At 47.4% G+C, this 20811-nt stretch overlaps 2 protein-coding genes across 2 annotated transcripts; both read left to right on the plus strand.

Moving 5' to 3' along the window:
* The first annotated feature begins 1891 nt into the window (after nt 1-1891).
* LOC123084040 (uncharacterized) lies at nt 1892-3987 on the plus strand. The gene is made up of 7 exons (XM_044505848.1): nt 1892-1995; nt 2087-2143; nt 2267-2392; nt 3322-3397; nt 3494-3586; nt 3683-3796; nt 3900-3987. The coding sequence occupies exons 1-7, from the start codon at nt 1892-1894 to the stop codon at nt 3966-3968; spliced, it is 639 nt and encodes a 212-aa protein (XP_044361783.1). The 3' UTR covers nt 3969-3987.
* Nucleotides 3988-9274: 5287 nt separating this feature from the next.
* On the plus strand, nt 9275-11185 carry LOC123087469 (uncharacterized). Its single transcript, XM_044509487.1, has one exon. The coding sequence runs from the start codon at nt 9336-9338 to the stop codon at nt 10959-10961; it is 1626 nt and encodes a 541-aa protein (XP_044365422.1). The 5' UTR covers nt 9275-9335; the 3' UTR covers nt 10962-11185.
* Nucleotides 11186-20811: the final 9626 nt, after the last annotated feature.

Raw genomic sequence — 20811 nt, forward strand, 5'->3', positions numbered from 1 at the left:
CGCAGACATACCTGGGGCTCCCGCTGTCATGCCACAAGCTCTCTCTGGCGGATTTCCACTTCATCATCGCCAAAGTCGACCGGTACCTTGCTGGCTGGTGTGCCCGTCTCCTCCTAACCTATGTCATGGGCGCGCTCAAGCTGCCTCCCAAGGTGATGCGCGCGCTGGACTCCCTCCGCCGCTCATTCCTCTGGAACGCGGCATAGCGAGCTTTCGGTGCGCAGTGTCTCGTTGCCTGGGAGTTGGTGTGCCGTGGCAAGGAGGAGGGAGGCCTGGGGGTCCGCGACCTCGCCACACAGAATGACGCCCTCCTTCTGAAGATCCTGCACCGACTCCACTCTGTCCCTTTGTCTCGCTGGGCGACCTGGGTTTGGGGCGCCCTGGGGGGCGTCTCCTTCTAGACCCTCGTAGCTCGGGGCTCGTCGGCGAGCACTGGGTTGCGCTTCGGGGGCTTATGCCTGTCTACCGCGCTCTCTCCCGCGTCTCCTTGGGGGATGGCAGGATGACGGCCTTCTGGGAGGATCATTGGCTCCCCTGCGGGCCCGTACGGTGCGTCTTCCCGGCCCTGGCTTCACATGCGACGTGCTCAGAGGTCTCGGTCTGGGTTGTCCGCAACCTGGGGCTAGACGCGGTGCTTGTGCCACGGCTGACCACTGCTGCAGCCCGGGAACGCCTCCTCTTGCTCCCGCTCATCGGGCGGGCGGGAGAGGGCGAGGGCGAAGCTGACGATCGCAGCCTGATCCTTTGCGATCAGAAGGGCGGGCGGCTGGCGTCGAGCGCAGCCTACGGGCTCTTCCGCCTGCGCGGAGAGGTGGTGGAGAACGCCGCCTTTCTCTGGAGATCGCCAGCGCCTTCCAGGGTTCGGTTCTTCGCCTGGCTGCTGACGCTCGGCCGTATCCACACTCGGGACAATCTGCTGAAGAAACACGTCGTCGAGCTGCGGGGCGCTGGGTGCCCGGAGTGCGGGGCGAGCCTGAAGACGCCTGATCACTTGATCTTCGGTTGCCCCTTCGCGAGTGCGTTTTGGTGCTCTCTGCGCCTCTCCACCTCGAGGGCCTCTGTGCGTGCTCTGCATCTCTTCGACGCCTTCGCGGCTGTCGACTCTGCCTCGCCACAGGCGTTCGTACAGCTGTGCTGCTGGCACCTCTGGAAGCGGCGGAACGCGGTTGTGTTCAGACAGGAAACGCCGTCCCTGACCGCCACTTTGAAAGCCTGTCGCGACGACGCCATCCTCTGGCGCGGTCGGTTCCGTTTTGCGGATAGTGGTCATGTTGATACATGGCTGCCGGCCCTGCGCGGATAGATCAAACTGCATGTAATATAGCAAAGGGGTCTGCCCCCTCCCTCTTTCTCTCTGCCACCCCGGCTTCTATACCAATTGTACTGAATGTTGGGTCGAGAGGAAATATATTCAGGTGGGGGAGTCCCCCCCCCCCCCCCCCCCCCTGTGAAAATTCCAAAAAAAGGGGAAAGTAAGAGAACGACAAGATTCAAGTGTACCGATTGTGTCCTAACGTATTTTTATGATCAATCAAAACTTTATTAAAGGGACTAATGTTGCCTCTACATGTAATCATTGTATGTCCCACAAGATGCAAGTTAGGGAAACTTATTTTGACCCCTCAATTCTCAACGATGATATGTTGACAAGAGTAAGGATCATTTCATAGTTTTTGGTGATCTATTACCACTTTGAGGTTATAGGTGTGTGAATACTATCAAAAGGGGATTAAGGTTTGTGAGGCGAGTCCCTCTATGGTAGCAGGGGGAGTTGCATGTGTCTTCGTCCGGTCGGTGGTGCTTCGGCAGCGATGGTGCTGATTTGATTATTACGTGGTCTCGGGCGGACATTTAGGTTTGATCGATCCAACCTCGTATTCTTCTCTAAACCATGGATGCTTGGGGTGCTGCCCCCCACCAACCCCCGCTCCCGGCGGCAAGGCATCACCCGCTCCCACGCCTTAACAACAAGAGCAGCGCAAGAATCGGACGAAGGTATGTATCCTCATCCCCCATCTCCGACTAGAGTACGTACATCTGATGGTGGATGGTCGCCGCTTGTATCTCAACCCCGGGACGAATTCAGGGACCTGGTGCTGAGGAGCAGCGAGCTCGCCACGCTCGCCGCCATCCTCCACTTCAGGTAAAATTCAGAACCTGAGCTCTCTCTGAAGAAGGGGGTGCAGTCAACAGTTAACTGAATTTCTTGTTCTGTTCTTCTGACAAGTGTGTTTGTTTATTTCTCTTGCTCTCTTTGCTGCGCCAGTGGCACAAAGCCGAGCTACCTTGGCGTGCAGAAGAGGCCCCCATCCCTTGCGCTGTGCCCGGCGACCAACAACTGCGTGTCCACGTCGGAGAGGATAAGCGACTCCAATCACTACGCTCCCCCATGGTAACCATTTGTGTTTAGTTCTTTCACACAATGGGCCCTATGTTTATGTTAAACTCCAATTGTTCTCCGTTTTGAAACTGAACACCCAGCATAGAGTTTTCGTTCGACAGTAGGCAGGCCTGCTTCATCCATCCTTAATTTGTGCGTCGTACGCGCTGTGGAATGTTTGGTTTGGTTTATTCTGTATGTATGGAAGCTCTTGATGATGAACCACACTATATGATAAATTCAGCGAGTAAGAAATTGCAGAGTCCCAAATATGACAAAATGACATCTTTCATTTTCTAAAAACAATAATGCAGCTGTTGACTCAAACCGTTAAGAAAACCAACACTTTCCCTTTGTATAACAAGTGTGTGCCTTGAGCACTTCTCACAGTCTGCTGGGTGTCGCTTGTCCTGCATATGTGCATATACACAATGTAAGATTTTGGTTCGACAACAGGCCTGCTTCTTTAATCCTTTGTCCGGCGTATGCATTATGTAATATGTGTGATTCAATTTATTCCGTACGGTAGTTCTTGATGAACCACAATATATGATAAGTTCAGTAAGTCAGGAATTGCAGTTCTAAATAGTACGTATGACAAAATAAGAGTCACTGTTATCTGCATTTTCTAACACAATTAATTGAATTACTCTTCGTTTCTAAAACTAAACTTTGCCTCGTCGCAGTACTGCACTTATATATTTATCTGTTGACTCAAACCTTTGAGGAACAACACTTTCCCTTTGTGAACAAGTGTCTGACTTGAGCACTGCTGACAGTCTGCTTTGCAAATGAATTTTTCATTTTCGAATGTTGTATCGCATATTCTGTCTAATCATCAGGTGCTCCTTTGATAGCTCTTTAATATATCCGGATTTGTAAAAATGTTTGAAAGATTCATCATCTGCAGTGTGGAGTACTGAACATGACCTTTTTTTTAGGAATTACAATCCCAAGGATGGCCCCAGAGGTAAACCCATAAGCAAAGATGAGGCCATGAAAGAGCTCATTGAAGTTGTATGTAACATCTCTATCTTGTTTTTATAGTGCGCAGTGGGAGGGTAAATTGCTAAAGTCATATCAGCATGTTGTATTTGTAATACCTGTTGGCAGGTGACCAAGACAAAGCCAGACAACTTCAGTCCTCGTGTGGTAGAGAAAGGAGATGACTATGTTCGAGTTGAATACGAGAGCCCTATATTCGGGGTAGCACCTTGTTACTCTTGTAATCCACATGCTCACGCAAGTGTAGATTACCATGTTATTATTCAGTAATGACTGTATGTTCCTCCGTCCGTGCAGTTTGTAGATGACGTCGAGTTCTGGTTCCCTCCTGGCAACAAATCAATCGTTCAGTACCGATCGGCGTCTCGGTCAGGATTCATCGACTTTAATGCTAACAAGAAGAGAGTAAAGGCAAGCACACACACACACACACACACACACACACACACATCATTTCTGTCATTTGTTCTGGTGTATATTTTAGGTATGATGTGCGATTCTTGTTCTGTGGCAGGCACTGAGATTGGCACTGGAAAAGAAGGGCTGGGCTTCAGAAAGCACCTTTGAATATGAATCAGCATAGCTGTGAATTGATCAATTGGTATAGCAGTATATCACTATTCCTCTTAATTTGTCACCCCTACAGAATATCTACTGGAAATCTGGTAACTAAAGTTTGCATCAAACAACTTTTATCATGACATCGAAAGAGGTTTGTACATGGATGCTTTCCACGCAGAGCGCTTCCTAATCAGTAGCAGCACTAGGGTGCTGTCGACGCAAAGTGGGAGCGCTGGAGATGTCACATTGCTCCATCTCTCTCTGCTTTTCCCCTTGTTTCAAAACCTCTTCTGCCGAATCCCGTTTGGTCAGCGCTGCCGCTGACCGTTGGATTCGATTGGTGGCACAGCTCTGCAGACAAAAAATAAAATAACAAATCACGGCCACTTAAGCGCCTAGTGTCTCAAGTAACTTACTAGGCATTGCACTGCACTGTCAAGCATGGCATCATGATGGCTGGTTTGACAAAAGAAAACCAAATTGTTGAGGTACACATACGTGATGCAAAAACAAGCATATCTGAATTTTGATTTTGCAGATATATTTGCATATACTGCGCCGGATTGAGTGAGGTGGCTATCGGTATCATGACCCATGACTGCTGCTTTTGATCTCCAGCCAAGGCAGGAGGAACAGCCAGGCGCACTCACTATGCAACGATGGAATGGGGTCAAAAGGAGCAACCATGCATGGATGGGCGCCATTGAGGGGTCAAACCCAACAAGATCTAGTGTACTCCTTTTTTTCTTTTTTGACTGCCTAGTGTGCTACTACCACTACTACTTAATTGACTTAGTGCACTCGTCCGACACTTGGTGGCTAGCTTTCGTCGATCACGCAGGACTCCTGAGACAAAAAGAGTGCTCAATATATATTTATTTTTCGATATACAAGTGGCAAAACCAGATCAAGCGCCAACTAAGTGGCCATGTCACTTCAGGTGGCAGAACCAGAGCAAGTGCCAGCTAGGATGCCATGTCACTGAAGGGGCTTCATCTGCAGTTGTCTTGGGGTTGAGGAGGGTGAAAAGTAGACTTGAGAAGAGTAATATTTTTGTGCTTCTTTTTGGGGTATGACCATTGACCAGACCAATATGATTCGTGCAAGCATGGTTGACAAATAGAAAGCATCTTTATTACATGGCGTGGACCGAATGTGATGATATGGCAACGGTGGGTGCAGCAGCTCACCTCAAGCCTGTACTCAATCTATCCATCTCTCTCCTACCTAGCTAGCTATGTAGTCTTCCTACTGCTTTCCTAACACTACTATCTTATTGTGCATCTTCCCTAACATCTTCCCTAACACATGGTCGACACTCAGGGCAACTCCAACACGACATGGATCACCAAATCCAACACACCAAACGTCCACGGCGTGTCCACGGACAAGGATAGCAGAGCCAGTCATCCAACCGCGTGCACCAAATGTCTGCCTCAGAAGCAGATGTTCAACATGCTGCCGACTCCAAAACTTGCCAGCCCGGCTCTCCGTGCAAAAAAAAAAAATCATTTTTGTGCCTCATAGTACGACTGTCCATGCCAAATTCTTCACTCTGCGGCTGACTGCTCCGCAGTGGCTGCCTCCTCCAAATCGGCCACGACACGCTTGAACATCCTAGCACGGTAGGCTTGCACGAGCTTCGCTGCATCGGGTTTCACATCCTCCATCTTCAAGATCAACATCTTGGCATCGTCCGAGTTGGCCGCGAGCTCAACCCTCTTATCTTTGAGCTTGATCTTCTTCTTTGTCAATGCCATGAACTTGTCAAACCTCTTGGCCTTTTCCTCCTTCACGTCATGGCGCTTGACACATGCCCCCCCCTTCTTCGTCTTGATATCCTCGAACCTCTCTGTTATCTTGACGGCTGCTCGTTCTCGTTTCTCCTTCTCCTCACGCTTTCTCCCCAATGCCTTTTGAACTTTTTGGACGGCTCAAGCCCTCTTTTTGTTGAGGTGGTTGGATCACCATATTCATCTTCATTGGCGATGGTGGCGGCCTTGACAGAATTCATAACAAAGTGGATCCACTTGGGTTGCGCATTCAACTTAGCCCGACAAATGCATGAAGCAGAATTGCTTGCCCTCCACCTTGAAGTACAATGCGCATGCACATGCTGGCTATCATAAAAAAGACATGATAAAAAAGTTGCATATCCAACCAAATGACCAACACATAGAGCATATTCGGCCAAATCCAACACAAGCTACATATCTGGCCAAATGACCAACACATAGAGCATATTTTCGGCCAAATCCAACACAAGCTGCATATTCGGCCAAATGACCAACACATAGAGTAACAAAACACTTACAAGCTCGGTGATTTGCGCTCCACTTGGCCATCAATTTTGGATTTGTTTGTAGAAGCTGCAATTCATGTTGATGGCCTCTTGCATGGTGTATCATCAAATGGGTGAGCGACTTCAAAGCACGAAGACGGATCACGTCATTGCGATTGGGATCGAAGTACTTGTCCTCATTGAACCAAAAAGTTGGGTGTATGTCTGCTGGATATTTTGTTGTGCCTGCTCTAGCTGGGAGTCATCCACTTGTCCATCCTTGAAAATGCTTCCATCCTGGATGATGTCCAACATCTCCTGGTTGCTTGTTGGCATCATGCCCAGATGAGATATTCTGACAAAGAGAGGCTGGGCATTCAATTCACGCTCAGCGTCCGTGATCGGACAAGTTGCGGCGACGACGGCTCAATGAAGTGGTAGCCCCCATTGAGGCCGACCATATACGGCACGTGCGGCGCAGCGAACATAAAGGAGGCCGGAGAATTCTGCTTCGCACCGAGCTACATGGCGGCGTAGTAGTACGCCCCATGCAGCTGCTCCGGCTAGGGCGGTGACTGCACAGGTGCCGCCCGCCACCCGGCCACCTTCTTTGCCGGACAAGGTGGCGGTTTACCACCTGCCACAATTGCTACCTCACCGCTCCTCTGTTTGTGGCACTCGGTGTGTGCCGCCGAATTGGCCTTGCAGAAGGCTACCACCTTTGGGTCCTCCATCTCCGGCTTTGGCGACACGACGACCATCTCCATGGGGGCATGTGACCCCATCGAGGCGGTGGACGAGAAAAGGACGGGATTTGGGGTGGAGGGTGGCAGCGATCGAAGCGAAGAGGGTGGGAAAGGGTGGATGTTCACACGGAAACAACGTGGAATGGTCCAAATGTGTGGGCTCTACCTCAGTTTTGGTTGGGTCAGGGGTGTCAGACATCTACGTGGAGGAAGTCCGGATGCCTGCAAACCTTCCCTAGCTTTTCCGCCGGTTTATAGGATTTTAGACGCCCGGACGCATCCGGAGATGTTTGAGGCATGTCGTTGGATGACAAAAAAATGTCCAAACACCCCGGTCCGCATGTTTAGGGGTTGGAGTTGCCCTTGGTGGCTAGCTTCCATCAACCAGCTTTCGACCAGCCATGAGACAAAAAGAGTGCTCAATATATATTTATTTTTTAATATCCAGGTGGCAGAGCCAGAGCAAGTGCTAACTAGGATGCCATGTCACTGAAGGGGTTTCATCTGCAGTTGTCTTGGGGTTGAGGGTAAAAAGTAGACTTCAAAAGAGTATATTTTTTAGGGTAGACTTCAGAGTCTGACTAAAAGTAGCCATGTTTTTTCTACTTCTTTTTGGGGGTATGGCCAATATGATTCATGCATGCATGGTTGACAAACAGAAAAGCTAGTAGCAGCATCTTTTCATGGCGTGGACCGAATGTGATGATACGGCAACGGTGGGTGCAGATGCAGATGCAGCCATTCTCAAGGCTGTACTCCATCTACTATCCATCTAGCATGATTGCCTCTCCTGGCTAACTTTCCTAACACTAGTCACTAGTACTAGTACTTTAATTATTACTACTAATTTATTTATATGCTAATCTGGGCTAGAGAATTCTCCATGAAACTTCAAATCACACACCTCAGATCTCTTCTTAGCCAGGCACTGCAACCTCACCCACAGGCCAGGTGTTGAATGTTAATCAGAGTGTGTGTGAAGGCGACTGAACAGAAAAATCATGTCTCCCAACAGTTTCAGCTAAGTGGACTCACACACACACACTATCTATCTAGCTTTACACTTAAGCAGTGGTGAGATCTGCTCCTTCCACACAATGTGCAACAAGCAAGCAGGTGGATCTAGGTAGCTTAGCTAGATTAGCTATGAGCCAATATGGTCAAGTCAAAAGAGATGATGCAGATGGATGGATGGATTGATGGATGGATGGGGATGCAGCACCACTCCCACCACCTTCACTTGTCTAGCTTGTGGTTTACCCCTCCCTCTCTCATGCACCAGGAGAATATGATCCACCAGCTAGTGTGAGTGTGACCACACCTCTCTTTCTTCTCTTGCAAACCCCCAACCCTACTTAATTCTCCAACCCCCTTTCCTTGTCCAAAATTGGTCATACGTGTCGGGACGAAGATTCAGCCGACGTCACGCCCCCTCTTCTCCTCTGTTGCGACCCTCCACCCTCCTCGTCGACATGATAGAGAACATATGCGATAAATCATCCGCTATCGTTCAAAATAATACCGAAAATTTCACTCTTTGGATTTGTGCAGCTATTTTTCGCAGATTTCGTAATATGTTTTTGTTTCGTAAAGGATGATCACCTACGCCTCTGCATCGATCGGTTGATGCACACAACCATACATTATTTATTATTGAAAACAATGATTAGCCCCGAGATTTGCTTTGTAAGATTGATTTTTTTGATCCGGTGGTATGATCTAGACGACACAAGGCATGTCATTGTCCTCACGAGCAGAGGTTGACACTCCATGCCTCCACCATCCTACAACTCATCGTCAAATCGATGTGTTCCCATTCCCATATCACCATCACCACTCACCTTTAACACGTCGCAATTTCGCGCTCTAGATCTTACTATAACGCACCAAACATTCCAAATCAGGTTCCTACCACGCGCTTACAAATCATTCTTTCTTTTTTTCCTTGTAATATTATTAATATTTCTAAAAAATCTTTTATTCCAAAGTATTATGAAAATAATATCAATGGATATTTATGGCATTACCGAATATATAAACCTTTTAACACCTGCGCGATTCACACTCTACTTTCCACAACATTCAAAGCATTTCAAACCAAAATTCAACCGCGTGTTTTTGTTTCATCGACACTTTGATCATCTTGTGATTATTTCAAATTTGTAGAGACTTTTTTTGTGCTTGCATCCCTAATAGTGTTGTTGTACTAGGATAGGAAGCACTTGAAACATTTTGACCTTGAGACCTTTTCCATTCCTTTGGACTACAACTATCCTCTTATATATACACACACGAGGGCAAGTGGCTAGCTCTTGCTCCCTTCTTGCTGGTGCGTGCCATTGACAGACAGATCGATCCACCCATGCCCATGGCGCGCGAGTCATGGCTGGCCAAGGTCCGGTCGGCCATCTCGTCGAAGCCCTCGTCGTCGGGTGCGCCGCCGGCGGGTGCCGGTGGCAAGAAAGGCAACGTTGGTATCCTCGCCTTCGAGGTGGCCAGCCTCGTGTCCAGGCTGCTCCACGTGTGGCGCGCCGTCGGTGACCCGGCCGTGGCGCGCCTCCGCCACGAGGTCGTCCACCTCGACGGCGTCCGCAAGGTCGTCTCCGACGACGACGCCTTCCTGCTCGGCCTCGCGCGCGCCGAGCTCGTCGACGCGCTGCGGGGAGCTGCCGATGCCGTCGCTGCCCTGGCGGAGCGCTGCGCCGACCCCTGCTTGCGTGAGTTCAGGGACGCGCTGCTGGAGTTCGCCGACACCGGCCGCGACCGCCACCGCTGGGCCGCGCCCACGTGGAAGGAGATGGACGCGCGCGCGAGGAAGTTGGAGAAGCAGGTGGCCACCACCGCCGCGCTCCGCAGGGCCATGGAGGAGCTCGCAGAGGCTGAGCACGGCCTCCGGAAGTTCCTGCGGGCCGACGCTGCTGCAAGCGGCGGCGGAGGGTGCCATCGGCGCAGCATGTCGGCGAGCAAGATCTCGGTGGCGTCGGAGCAGCAGCAGCTCATCTTCTCCAAGAAGCAGGACGTGAAGAACCTCAAGCAGACGTCCCTGTGGGGGTGCACCTTCGACGCCGTCGTCTCGTCGCTGGCGCGCGCGGCCTTCACCATCCTCGCGCGCATCAAGCTCGTCTTCGGCGCCGGCGGCCAGGACCAGCGGCACGCGCCGCTCTACCGGAGCCTCACGCTCTCCTCGGCCGTCCACCCGTCGGCCGACGCGCAGTCCCCGCCGCCGCCGTCGCGCAAGTCCATGTCGATGGAGGCGGTGCCGTTCGACGTGGCCGCCGTCGTCCAGAGCGCGAAGGGCAGCAGACGGCGCGGCTTCTTCGAGTACAGCACGGCGACGCTGGTGCCGCCGGCGGGGACGCTGGGCGCGGCGGCCCTGGCGCCGCGTTACGCAGGGCTGGTGATCTCGATCGAGCGGATGGCGCGGTCGCCGCAGCGCATGGTGGGGCCGGACGAGCGGGACGAGCTGTACGGCATGCTGACGGCGAGCGTGCGCGCGCAGCTCCGGGCGCGGCTGCGCGGCGCGGTGGCCGAGGCGGACGCGGGGCTCGCCGGCGAGTGGCGCGCGGCGCTGGGCGGCATCCTGGAGTGGCTGGCGCCCATGGCGCACGCCACGGTGCGGTGGCAGGCGGAGCGCAGCTTCGAGCAGCGGAAGACGACGTCGACGTCGTCGACGACGGACATAGCCCGGCTCCCCCCTCGCCACGGCGGCGGCGGCGGCGGCAACACGTTCCTGCTGCAGACGCTGCAGTTCGCGGACCGGGACAAGGTGGAGGCGGCCGTGGCGGAGCTGCTCGTGGGGCTGAACTACGTGTGGCGGTTCGAGAAGGAGATGAGCTGCCGCGCGCTCTTCGCCGTCCACCGCGAGTTCGTGGAGCGCGGCGGCCGCCCCAGCGACTTCGACGGCGCCGACAGCTGCCGAGGAGGAGGAAGCCACTCCCACCACGCCGTCGACGGCAGCGGCAATGGAACAGTAAGCTCGTGCGCCTAGGCCGTCCGATCAGAAACCAACGGCCCTGATCAGACATCCGTGTGTTTAATCGTTCCTCTTATTTTGTCCGCCCACCCCTCCCCCTAGTTAAAGGATTTTTGTGGTAATTGGGGCCGGATGGGATCTCTTGTTCATCTTCATCTTCATCTTGATGTGAGTGGTTAATTAGCATGTAATCGTACATAGAAATCAAATATTCTCATATACACTATGATAATTAAGTACGTACTACCTTCGATCCATAAAATGTGCCGCGGTTTTAAACTAACCTCACTTCAAAACTAGTTCAAAACTGCGACACTTATTTTGGATCAGAGGAAGAAGTGTTTTTGCCATTTTCTTTCCGTGATTGAGAAAAGATGAGATGAGAGATGATGGTGAGCCAACATACATGCATCTGTGTCTGATGAAGCCCCTCCATCACCACAGACAGCAACCCTACACAACACCAGTTGAAGTGAGCAAGATGATGATGGTGATGCATCTGTGAGCCCATTGTCCACTGCATGGGGGGCAATGGAGGCAACAGTAAATCCAAGGATGTAGATTTGCTGCTCCTCTCCTCAACATTCAACAAGTTGTTACATATCTAATCTACCAATCTACTCAAGCACTCACCCTTTCCATCTCATCTCATCTCATCTCATCAGCAGCAAAAAGTTGCTGCTGCTAATTGTTAAATAATGAGGGTGCATGTGGTGGCTGTGACCACAGGAGGTGAGGTTTGAGATGTAGAACTGGGGGACACATGGGGGTTGAGTCAATCATGATGGAGGATTCCATCCATCCATGCAGCACATGCTTCCCTAGCTAGCTAACTAAGCTAGCTGCTCCTGAATCACAGAGACACTTGCAGGAGCCTGCTTGCACTAGATTAATCTATCTGTGTGTATGTGGCAGTTCAGTTGGAAGAACTATGCATACCTGATGCATGCACCTCTCTGTATTCTACACCAGGTATCCCTGTGTTCATACAGTGGAAGATCTCAACCCCTTTTGTTTATCTACAGTACCTGCAGCCAGCTCCCCACAGCTGGTCATTTGGGTGTTCCAACACCTAGCTGCTTGTCCTCATGCTGTATTGTTATTATCATTCATAGGTTCTTCATTCATGAATTTCTGAAATTGTTCCCACTCAAATACATATATTTCTCTCTTTTATACTACAAGAGAAAGAGAGATCTAAAGCTGACTTATATGCTCTGTCAGGTCCTAATCACACCTTTCGATCCGCTGAATCGCTCTAAATTTCATTCCTTTTGCACATGTCTGCATCCACCTTGCACGCACAGGGGGCTGGGTGTGCGGGATGAAAGCTCCTGGACATTGATCAGAGAATCATGTCACATGGAGTGCTGCATCTCTGAAAGCACCCTGTGCCTTAAGGGATCAACATGAGCATTTCCCTTTTCGATGCCATGTCATTGTTAATGAGCTGCGAAACACTCATCTTATCTTCCTTGAAAAAGCCCGTTCAGGCAGACATTTGAAAGACAAAAGTGATCTTTTTTTCTGAAGGATAAAAGAAAATACTTTGTGCAGCTGCAGAAAAATGAAGAACAGCTGCTTTAATCATGTCACAGGGGGGATCATGCTGAAAGGAGCAGAGCGCCGGTGGTTACCTGAAGCTTTAATTCAGATATATAATAGTAGTAGTGGTTAGTAGTAGTAGCTGCTGCTCTAATCTCATCATCTCCTGTAGTAGTCTACTCCAAAAGCAGATAGACACTCAATCCATGGACCCACCTACCATCTAGTACAAGAAAAAACATATGGTACATACATGTAGTATGATTCTGTAGCTTTTTTCCAACAACAGAAAATAAATAATTCTGTAGGGCTATGAAGATGGGTGTGCTTAGATGCATGATTGGTTATGTATTTGAAAGCCAATCTTTGCCAAGATTTCATTGGAACAGATAGCAACAAAATTTGTTTACTTGTTTATTTTCTGGTTGCTTGTGTATGTAGAGTTATAGACACGCATTTGTTGCTTTAAACTTAACGCATCTTCTTATGCAGAATAGCGCGGTGCAGATCATAGGAGAATGTACCAGCAATCAATTGCTTCTACTTAATTTCTCCTCATCCCACTAAGCTACCTTGCTCAAGTTGTGAGTAGATATATATATATAGTTGATGTTCTACCTTTGTAGGTAAAATTAAATAAACAGAAAAGGCGCAACTTGGAGCAATAGACTACAAACAAAATAGATATAGTCACTCATGATTCGTCGGTGAGAGCTTTGACTCGAAAACACTCGACTAGCTACCTCGAGTGCGTCGATCGATCCATGGAAGTGGAGTGAGGGGCCTCCAAATTTCAAAAGAAAAGGAAAGGCAGCAGATTTTCTTTCTCAGGAGGAAAGCATGTCATGGCATTGATGTGGATCTCATTTTTCTCCTAGTTATTCTCTTTTTCAAAAGAAGAAACAAAGGGAAGTAAAGTCTAGAATTGTGCTCTGAATTCTCCGATCCAATGACGACGGTGGACCCCTAAAGGTGAAGATGCTCGATCGTGTGCGCACAATTGAAATTAGAACATGGCCAGGTGCATGATGGTCTCTCCCCAATCTCCATGGCCGTGCTGCTGATGGTAATTAAGCAGCATTCTTCATCATCATTTGCAGGGCATTGCCGTAATTAATTACTAGTTAATTACTTAATCAATGTAGGTGTCACTGGCTAGATAACCAGTGGACATATCACACCATGGTTAGCTGCACAAGGAACCAATATGGATTCCAAATGTTCCTGCCCAGGTGGAAATATGGGCGTAAAGTTAGGATCTGATTGGGCGACAAGTGTCCATTTCAGTCTTCAGAGAGCTGACTGATGTGTACCTTAATTTCCTACTTACAGTACCTCATGCTTGGCAAATAATTAGGTATGTAGGTGCATAGAATCTGCCGATGTTCTGGTTAATTATCACAGAAACGCCAAGCACATAAAGAAGAAGAAGTGATACGGTGCGATCCATGAGTATATGTGCTTATTATTGCTCATATTATATGTTACTAATAAAGTGCATTGTGGGGAAAGTACGGCTCAAAGGTTGGTGTGTAGGCTTTATTCGACATTGTCAAAACATTCCATCTCCCTGTGGTTTATTTATCATGTACTAACGTTTGTTCGATCAAGGATGAACAAATGTATGTGTTTATATTAACTTTTTGGTTGCTTACACTTAATTTAGGATGTAAATCTCTGTCCAGACACCAAGAGTATGCCTATGGAGACGATTCTATGGCATCGCGTACATACTACGAACCTAGGAGGATATTATTCACTTTTGCTTTGGCACAACTCCCCCAAAACACACCAACAGAGGATATCTCTTCATACCCCTTTCTAATCATGGTCTTTTCTAAAAGTATATCGCCTACCCGCCAGTACCTATACGTCGTACGTAAGAGTGAGTGACTCACCAGTTGAGCTGACTAGTGTTTGTGACAAATGAGGAGAGTGGAAACTTAAAAACTAACACCAACGTAGAATCCAGACACCTTTTCAATTTTTCGAACATTTGTTGGAAATTCTGAATAATTTTTTACAAATCAAATAATGCTTGAAAATCCAACAATTGTTTGAACAACTTGAACACATCTTGAAAAGTTCATTTTCTTTACAAGCATGAACATTTTTTGAAAATTCTGAACAACATTTTTTAAAAGCAGGAACATTTTTTAAGCATGAAAAACATTTTGAAGAATTTTAAAGAGATATGAGGAGTGTGCAAACATTTTGGTGGCGTATACATACAAGCTACGACGCAGCTGTGAGCACTTCCCCAATGAGTCATCCGCTTATACCTCCTTTGGTTTGTAAGATTTTTGTAGGAAGTCTATAGGATAGGATTTGCAAAGGAAAAATTCCTTTGAAGCCATTTGGTTTGTAGAAATGGATTTCTATTCCTATATAGGATAGGAATCAATCCTTCATGTTTTGGAGGAAAAAAAACATTAGCCTAGACTCAATGGAAAAAATCCTATCCTATGCACCAAATGACATCTCTTTCTCTATAGGAATTGACATGCATGTCATCTCACTTCCTATGATTTTCCTATTTCTATAAAATTCATATCCTATGAACCAAAGAAGATTACCCTTGGCATACCTAAGCGATGTGGTACTAAACAAAATAAAATGGTTGCCCCTTCGCTAGCCACACAAAAGTACTAGTAGTTGTCTTTGGGCCTTGCATTAGTTGGACGACGAAGGCTGGCAATAAATTAGATGGACGGCGAAGCCTTGCAATTAGGGTTTATGGTTTAAGATTTACCGCTCAAAAAAAAGGGATGGCTTAGCTCCCACGTGGGGAACAAAGCATGCATTGGGCCGTTCGTATCGTACGTGGCCGGACACCCCTGCGCGACTGAGCCATCGGTGTTGCGCGACACGTGTGAGAGAGCCTCATACTGGATGCCTGAACTTTGGTTTTCTTCCGGTTATACTGTTTATCAATACGAAACCTGATTTGAATATGGTTATTGAAACAAAAATCGGTTTTAACTGCACTAACAATAAAAACCAAGAAAAATCTCCCTTTTCGGTTTCGGCTTCGGTTCGACATTCGGTTGATCAGAGTTGTATGCCCATCCCTAGTCACCTAGCTAGTTGGACCAAGGCCTAAGCATTTTTTCTATGTTTTATGTTGTTCTTCTCTTTTTTGTTAATTAATTTGTCTCCTTTTAAAACTTTATTATTCTTTTTGAACCTGTTCAAATATTGTTTACAATTTTAAAACATATTTTGGAATTTCATAAAATGTTCCCATTTTCGAAAAAAGTCACAAATTTAAGAAATGTTTGCGTTTAAAAAAATTATAAATGTAAAACAATATAGGTTTGCAATTTTTGCTCAAAATTTTCATCAATTGTTCGGAATTTGTTAACAATTTTGGAAAAGGTGTTCAAGTTTGTAAAATTTTCATACACAACTTGAAATTCCAAAATTGTTGACAACTATAATAAACAACAACTACAAAGCCTTTAGTACCAAACAAGTTGAGATAAGTTAGAGCTGAAACACATATGATCTCGCAACTAACTCATGGTTTTGCCACATGAACAAGTTTCCACGCACCCATGTCTATGGCTAGTTCTTTGGTGACACTTCAGTCTTTCAGTTCGCTATCAGCACGCACCCCGACCTCTCTTTCATGTTAAGTTTGGTCTACCCCGACCTCTCTTTACATTATCAGCACGCTTTAGTCATCCGCTATGTACTGAACTTCTGGAGTCCTGCGTTCAATATGTCCAAACCATCTCAGACTATGTTGGACAAGCTTCTCGTCAATTGGTCCTACCCCCAACTCTGTCTCGTATATCATCATTCTGGACCCGGCCTTTCCCTATGTGGCTACACATTCATCTGAACATGCGCATCTCCGCCAAACCTAACTGTTCAACATGTCGCCTTTCAGTTCGCCAACACTCGACGCCAAAATTGTTGACAAATTTTAAGAAATGGTTAGGACATAAGAAAATGTTCATGTTGATTGATAGCGACGAAAATTACAAACATAAGCATTCAAATTAGGAAAAACTTTATGCTCACAGATGCACCCGTCTGGCCTACTGCGGCACACTCCTCTCAACTGATGTTTTTTTCGACTATAGATAAATGACCCTAACTTCTTGCTCACACGGACATATGAGGCATCCATGCTAAGTTTGAACGATTTGCGACACCGTATGCAAATTGCAACACGTCCGGCCATTTATCAACATTTGTAGAAAACCAAAAAAATTGGCATGATACCCTGAATTGATCATACAAGCCAATAAAAAATTGGGGTCATTTAACGGACATCGAGAAACAATGTGCTTTCAAATGGAGCCTTCTGACCTACCCGCACACCCTACTTTGAGCATGGTGTTTTTATGGACATTCATGAAATGACCTTAACTTTTGCCAGTAGGTGGGCATGCACATGGTAGGCATCCATGCTAGGTTTGAAGGAAAAAAGTATTTAAAGTCATAATTTGACAGTTACTTAAAGTTGTTGTTTTAATTTTTCCCTGTTCCAGGCATGACAAAAGGCAGGCGCAGTCGGACGGCCTCCTGTGAAATAAGTATTTAATGTAAAAATATATCCAATTCGTGAAAAAAAATCAAATTGATGAACTTTTTTCAATTTCATGAACTAAAATTTCAAATTTGTGAATTTTTTTCAAATCAATGGACTTTTTCCATTACGTAAACTTTCTTCAAATTTGTGAACTTTTTTCTTCAAATCAATGATTTTTTTTCAATTTTGTGAACTTTCTTCAAATTCACAAACTTTTTTCCACTTTGGAGCCTTATGCGCCCGAAAGATAAGTTGGCCCTCAAGCTCGCCATAGTGGGCCGCGGCCCAAGTACCTCACTCCTTCACTTTGTGTTGACCGCTTGTGATCGTTAGTTTTCGTTTGCTTGTTATATCTTTTCTCAGTTTCTCTACAGCTGCTGTTTTGTTACAAGAAAAAACTAGTTGCCGGTTTTTAAATTTTAAAAAGGTTCATAGATTAACGGAAAGTTCACAAGTTTAAAAAAAGTACACAAATTTGACAAATTAGTTTGTGAAACTGAAAAAGTTCACGAGTTGGACAAAAAAGTTCATGAATTAGGCAAAAGTTCGCAAAATTGAAAAAGTAAACAAAAAAAGCAAGTAGGTGTAGAAGTAGGTTGGCTGCTTGCTGGACATGCCTACTTGTACTATCCAAGTAAGTGTTAAGTGACATGTCATATATAATTAGGCGTTGCGTTAAGCGTTAAGTAGCAGCAATCAATCCTTTTTTTTTGAGAAAGAGCAGCAATCAATCCCAGTTACTACATGCTACTCAAAGTTCTCTAGTAGAAACAAGGACTTGCATCACAAATTTGTGTTAGCAACCCTCCACGGGTGGGCCGTGGGCCAGCATGAGAGGGTTGGGCCTAGCATCCACGCCATGGAGCCAGCGACTACAAATACTTGAAAGGGTGGATCGAGCAGGTCATCCGGTTGGATCACGACTGAAACGGCACCTCTGGCTCTCCTCCTCAATCCCCTTGTTCTTGCTTGTTCATGTAATCTAGCCACCCAAATCCTTGTATCTGTAAGTGATTCGTGAGATCAGTAGAGAGACCCTAACACTTGGTATTCAGAGCCAAAATTTTCCCCACCACCTCCCACCCGATCGAGCAATGGAGCCGGCGACCAAGCAGGACCTGAAGGATCTCCTGAAGGAGTTCCGAGAGAGCATGAAGGAGAGCATCAGGGAGGCTGTCGCGGTCGGGTTCGGCAACTCGAAGCCGGCACTTGAGCAGGCGACCACCTCGACCTCTTCTCAGTTCCTCGCCATGGACGCCTCCAACGACAAGGATCTGGCACCTGCGTGTTCCAGCCCCGAACAGGGCACGTACGCCCTTGACTTCGCCCCAACGACCACCGTCGACGTCCTTCCCGAGCTCGTCGTTGACGCCACGGGCGTTGCTGCACCAACGCCCACAACCTGCTCGATGGATGGCCTCATCCACAGCACCGATGGAGACGATAGGATGGAGGCGTCGAAGGCTGCTTGGGGTTCGCCTACGCCCTTCAGCGCGCGTCCAGGGGACTCGCCAACACCAATGAGTGCGCCATCTCTCGGCCTTGCACTCGGTGCGCTGGCGCAGACCAAGTGTTTGACAGAATGCTTAGGCCAAGTTGATGCGTCCGTCACGGCCAGTGTTATCTTAGCCACTGCTGGCTGCATGCCCACTACCTGTTCGACCGAGTGGGTCACCCATGCTGACAGTCGCATCACCGACTCGTCGTCAACAACCCTACCCATTCGGCTCACAGCTGTAGCGGTGCATCGTTCGTGGGTGCAGACAGTGCCACCGCACCCACCGAGGTTATTTTTTTGGTGGGACCATGGGTGTCTAATGAGTGGCAGTGGTGATTTGGAAAGAGTGATTCATCCTAGCCCAAATGAAAGTTTACGCACAAGGCAATGTCGAGAGGTAAAACTCTCGTGTCTGTTTCATGGGATGTCTATTTCTTGGCAATGGTTGGTACACTGGCTAGTCTATGGAGTTGATTTACGTCAAATTCCGTGTCCATCATTTTCAAATGGTGAGCCACCAGATGTGGATTGTTCCAGTGTTGCCAATTGGGACCCCCATGTGCCCATTTCTGTTGATGACAAGTTCCTGAAGCATCTGTTTCTAAGTGTTCAAGTGCATGACAGTGGAATGGTTGTAGTTCCCACTTTGACCTTGATACGACTCCTTACTGTACTTGAGGCACCATTCACAATCCATGGAGGGTTTATTCTCATAGATGGCCTCTGGGGCTGGTCACTACATCTGCGCGGACGCGTAAAGAAGATATCCAACGATAAGCGAGATGCCCAATGTAGCTTGGTCTATCTTAAGTTACAGCAACATGGATTGTTTGTTGTACATATTACTGATGGAAATTCTCTCTATTCATGCCACTATACTGATGCACTTGCTTTTGAGTGGGGCTACAACCATATTTCTTACAGACAACTTCTAGAGATCTGTTGCAAGCGACTGAAGTGTAAATGGAGAATACAATCTGGGCTAGTACAGACCACATTCAGCCGAATTGGTGCAGTAACCAGTGGAACAATGGGACTGTTGGTTGTGCAATTACCAGAGTGTATTGATGACCAACTAGCAGAATTGCTGAAGGAAAATTTTAATGAGATGCCAAAGTGCGGTGTTACTCCTATATCTTGTGAGAGTGGATGTAAGCTGCATAACACATCATTCTTTATCTGGCAGACAAGTGCAGTCTGCCTTCTTCTCTGTTGCTATGATCAGTTTCAATGGAAGCTGGCTGGGTTATGCTATCACCTGTCTAACTGTTGTCCAGTGACACTACTTCGGCTGCCGGTGTCAGCAAGTTGTTTGACTCGGAGGTATGCAGGTCACAAGAACCATGTCTACCACATGAAGTTGTCTCATTCTAATCATTGTCAAGAGGGAATAAACTTGCAAGTGGAGCAGATATGGTGTGCAATTACGAGTAATACTATTGATGCTTATCCTTGTGGTGGTGAAGACCATGCACGCAAATCATTGTTCAACCTGGAGCTTGCTGTACATACGAAGGAGTTCGATGTGCGTGGCATAGAAGTTTCCCTACGCAACAAGATCATATTTGTGTTTGGATTTCACTTGCATGTTGTTGCCAGGTGGAGCTCTTACGGTGTAAACTCTGGTGAAATGGAAAACCAAGTGTAGTGCAAACACATTCCATTGGATCGTTGGCCGGGGCACCTCTACAGAAGCAGCAAATGGGGTTGCAATATTATGGCAATTGTGCCATTAACTCTCTTCGTCTGCACCGATTGGTGGCAAGGAAGGGGAGAGCAACAGGTTCATGGTTTGATAAATTCTTGGAGGCTTTCATTATGTGCATAAACTGTGAGGACCACTGCTGGGGTTTCCTAAGCTCACTTCTATCTGATTGGCCGAAGTTTGGGAATAGCATCACAGAACTGAAGGAATATCGGGACCAGGGTGGCTTTAGACCGCATTTTTCTTTAAATGTTATGCCCATCTTACAAGGGCACTGGTGCTTTGGAAATGTTAATAGCCTGTTGATTCCTCCTGGTTCGAATGGGAAGTATTATCTCTATGCTCATTGCTGGGTGCTCCAAGTTTGCCAAGATAGTTCACATGGACTGATCAAGAAGTCCAGTGCATGGTATTCGTTTATCACAAGGTTCAGCGGCCGGGTGCCGGGCGTGCCAATGATAGCATGGTCAGTATGCATGGCGTTAATTCGGACTACCTTTGAGAGATGGAGGACTACTTGTCTGCAGTGTTTGGAACAACACCAATGGTTATCAATGTTGCCGGCGTGTACATC

This window comes from Triticum aestivum, chromosome 4A, assembly GCF_018294505.1.
Source record: "Triticum aestivum cultivar Chinese Spring chromosome 4A, IWGSC CS RefSeq v2.1, whole genome shotgun sequence".
In the NCBI taxonomy this organism is placed as follows: domain Eukaryota; kingdom Viridiplantae; phylum Streptophyta; class Magnoliopsida; order Poales; family Poaceae; genus Triticum; species Triticum aestivum.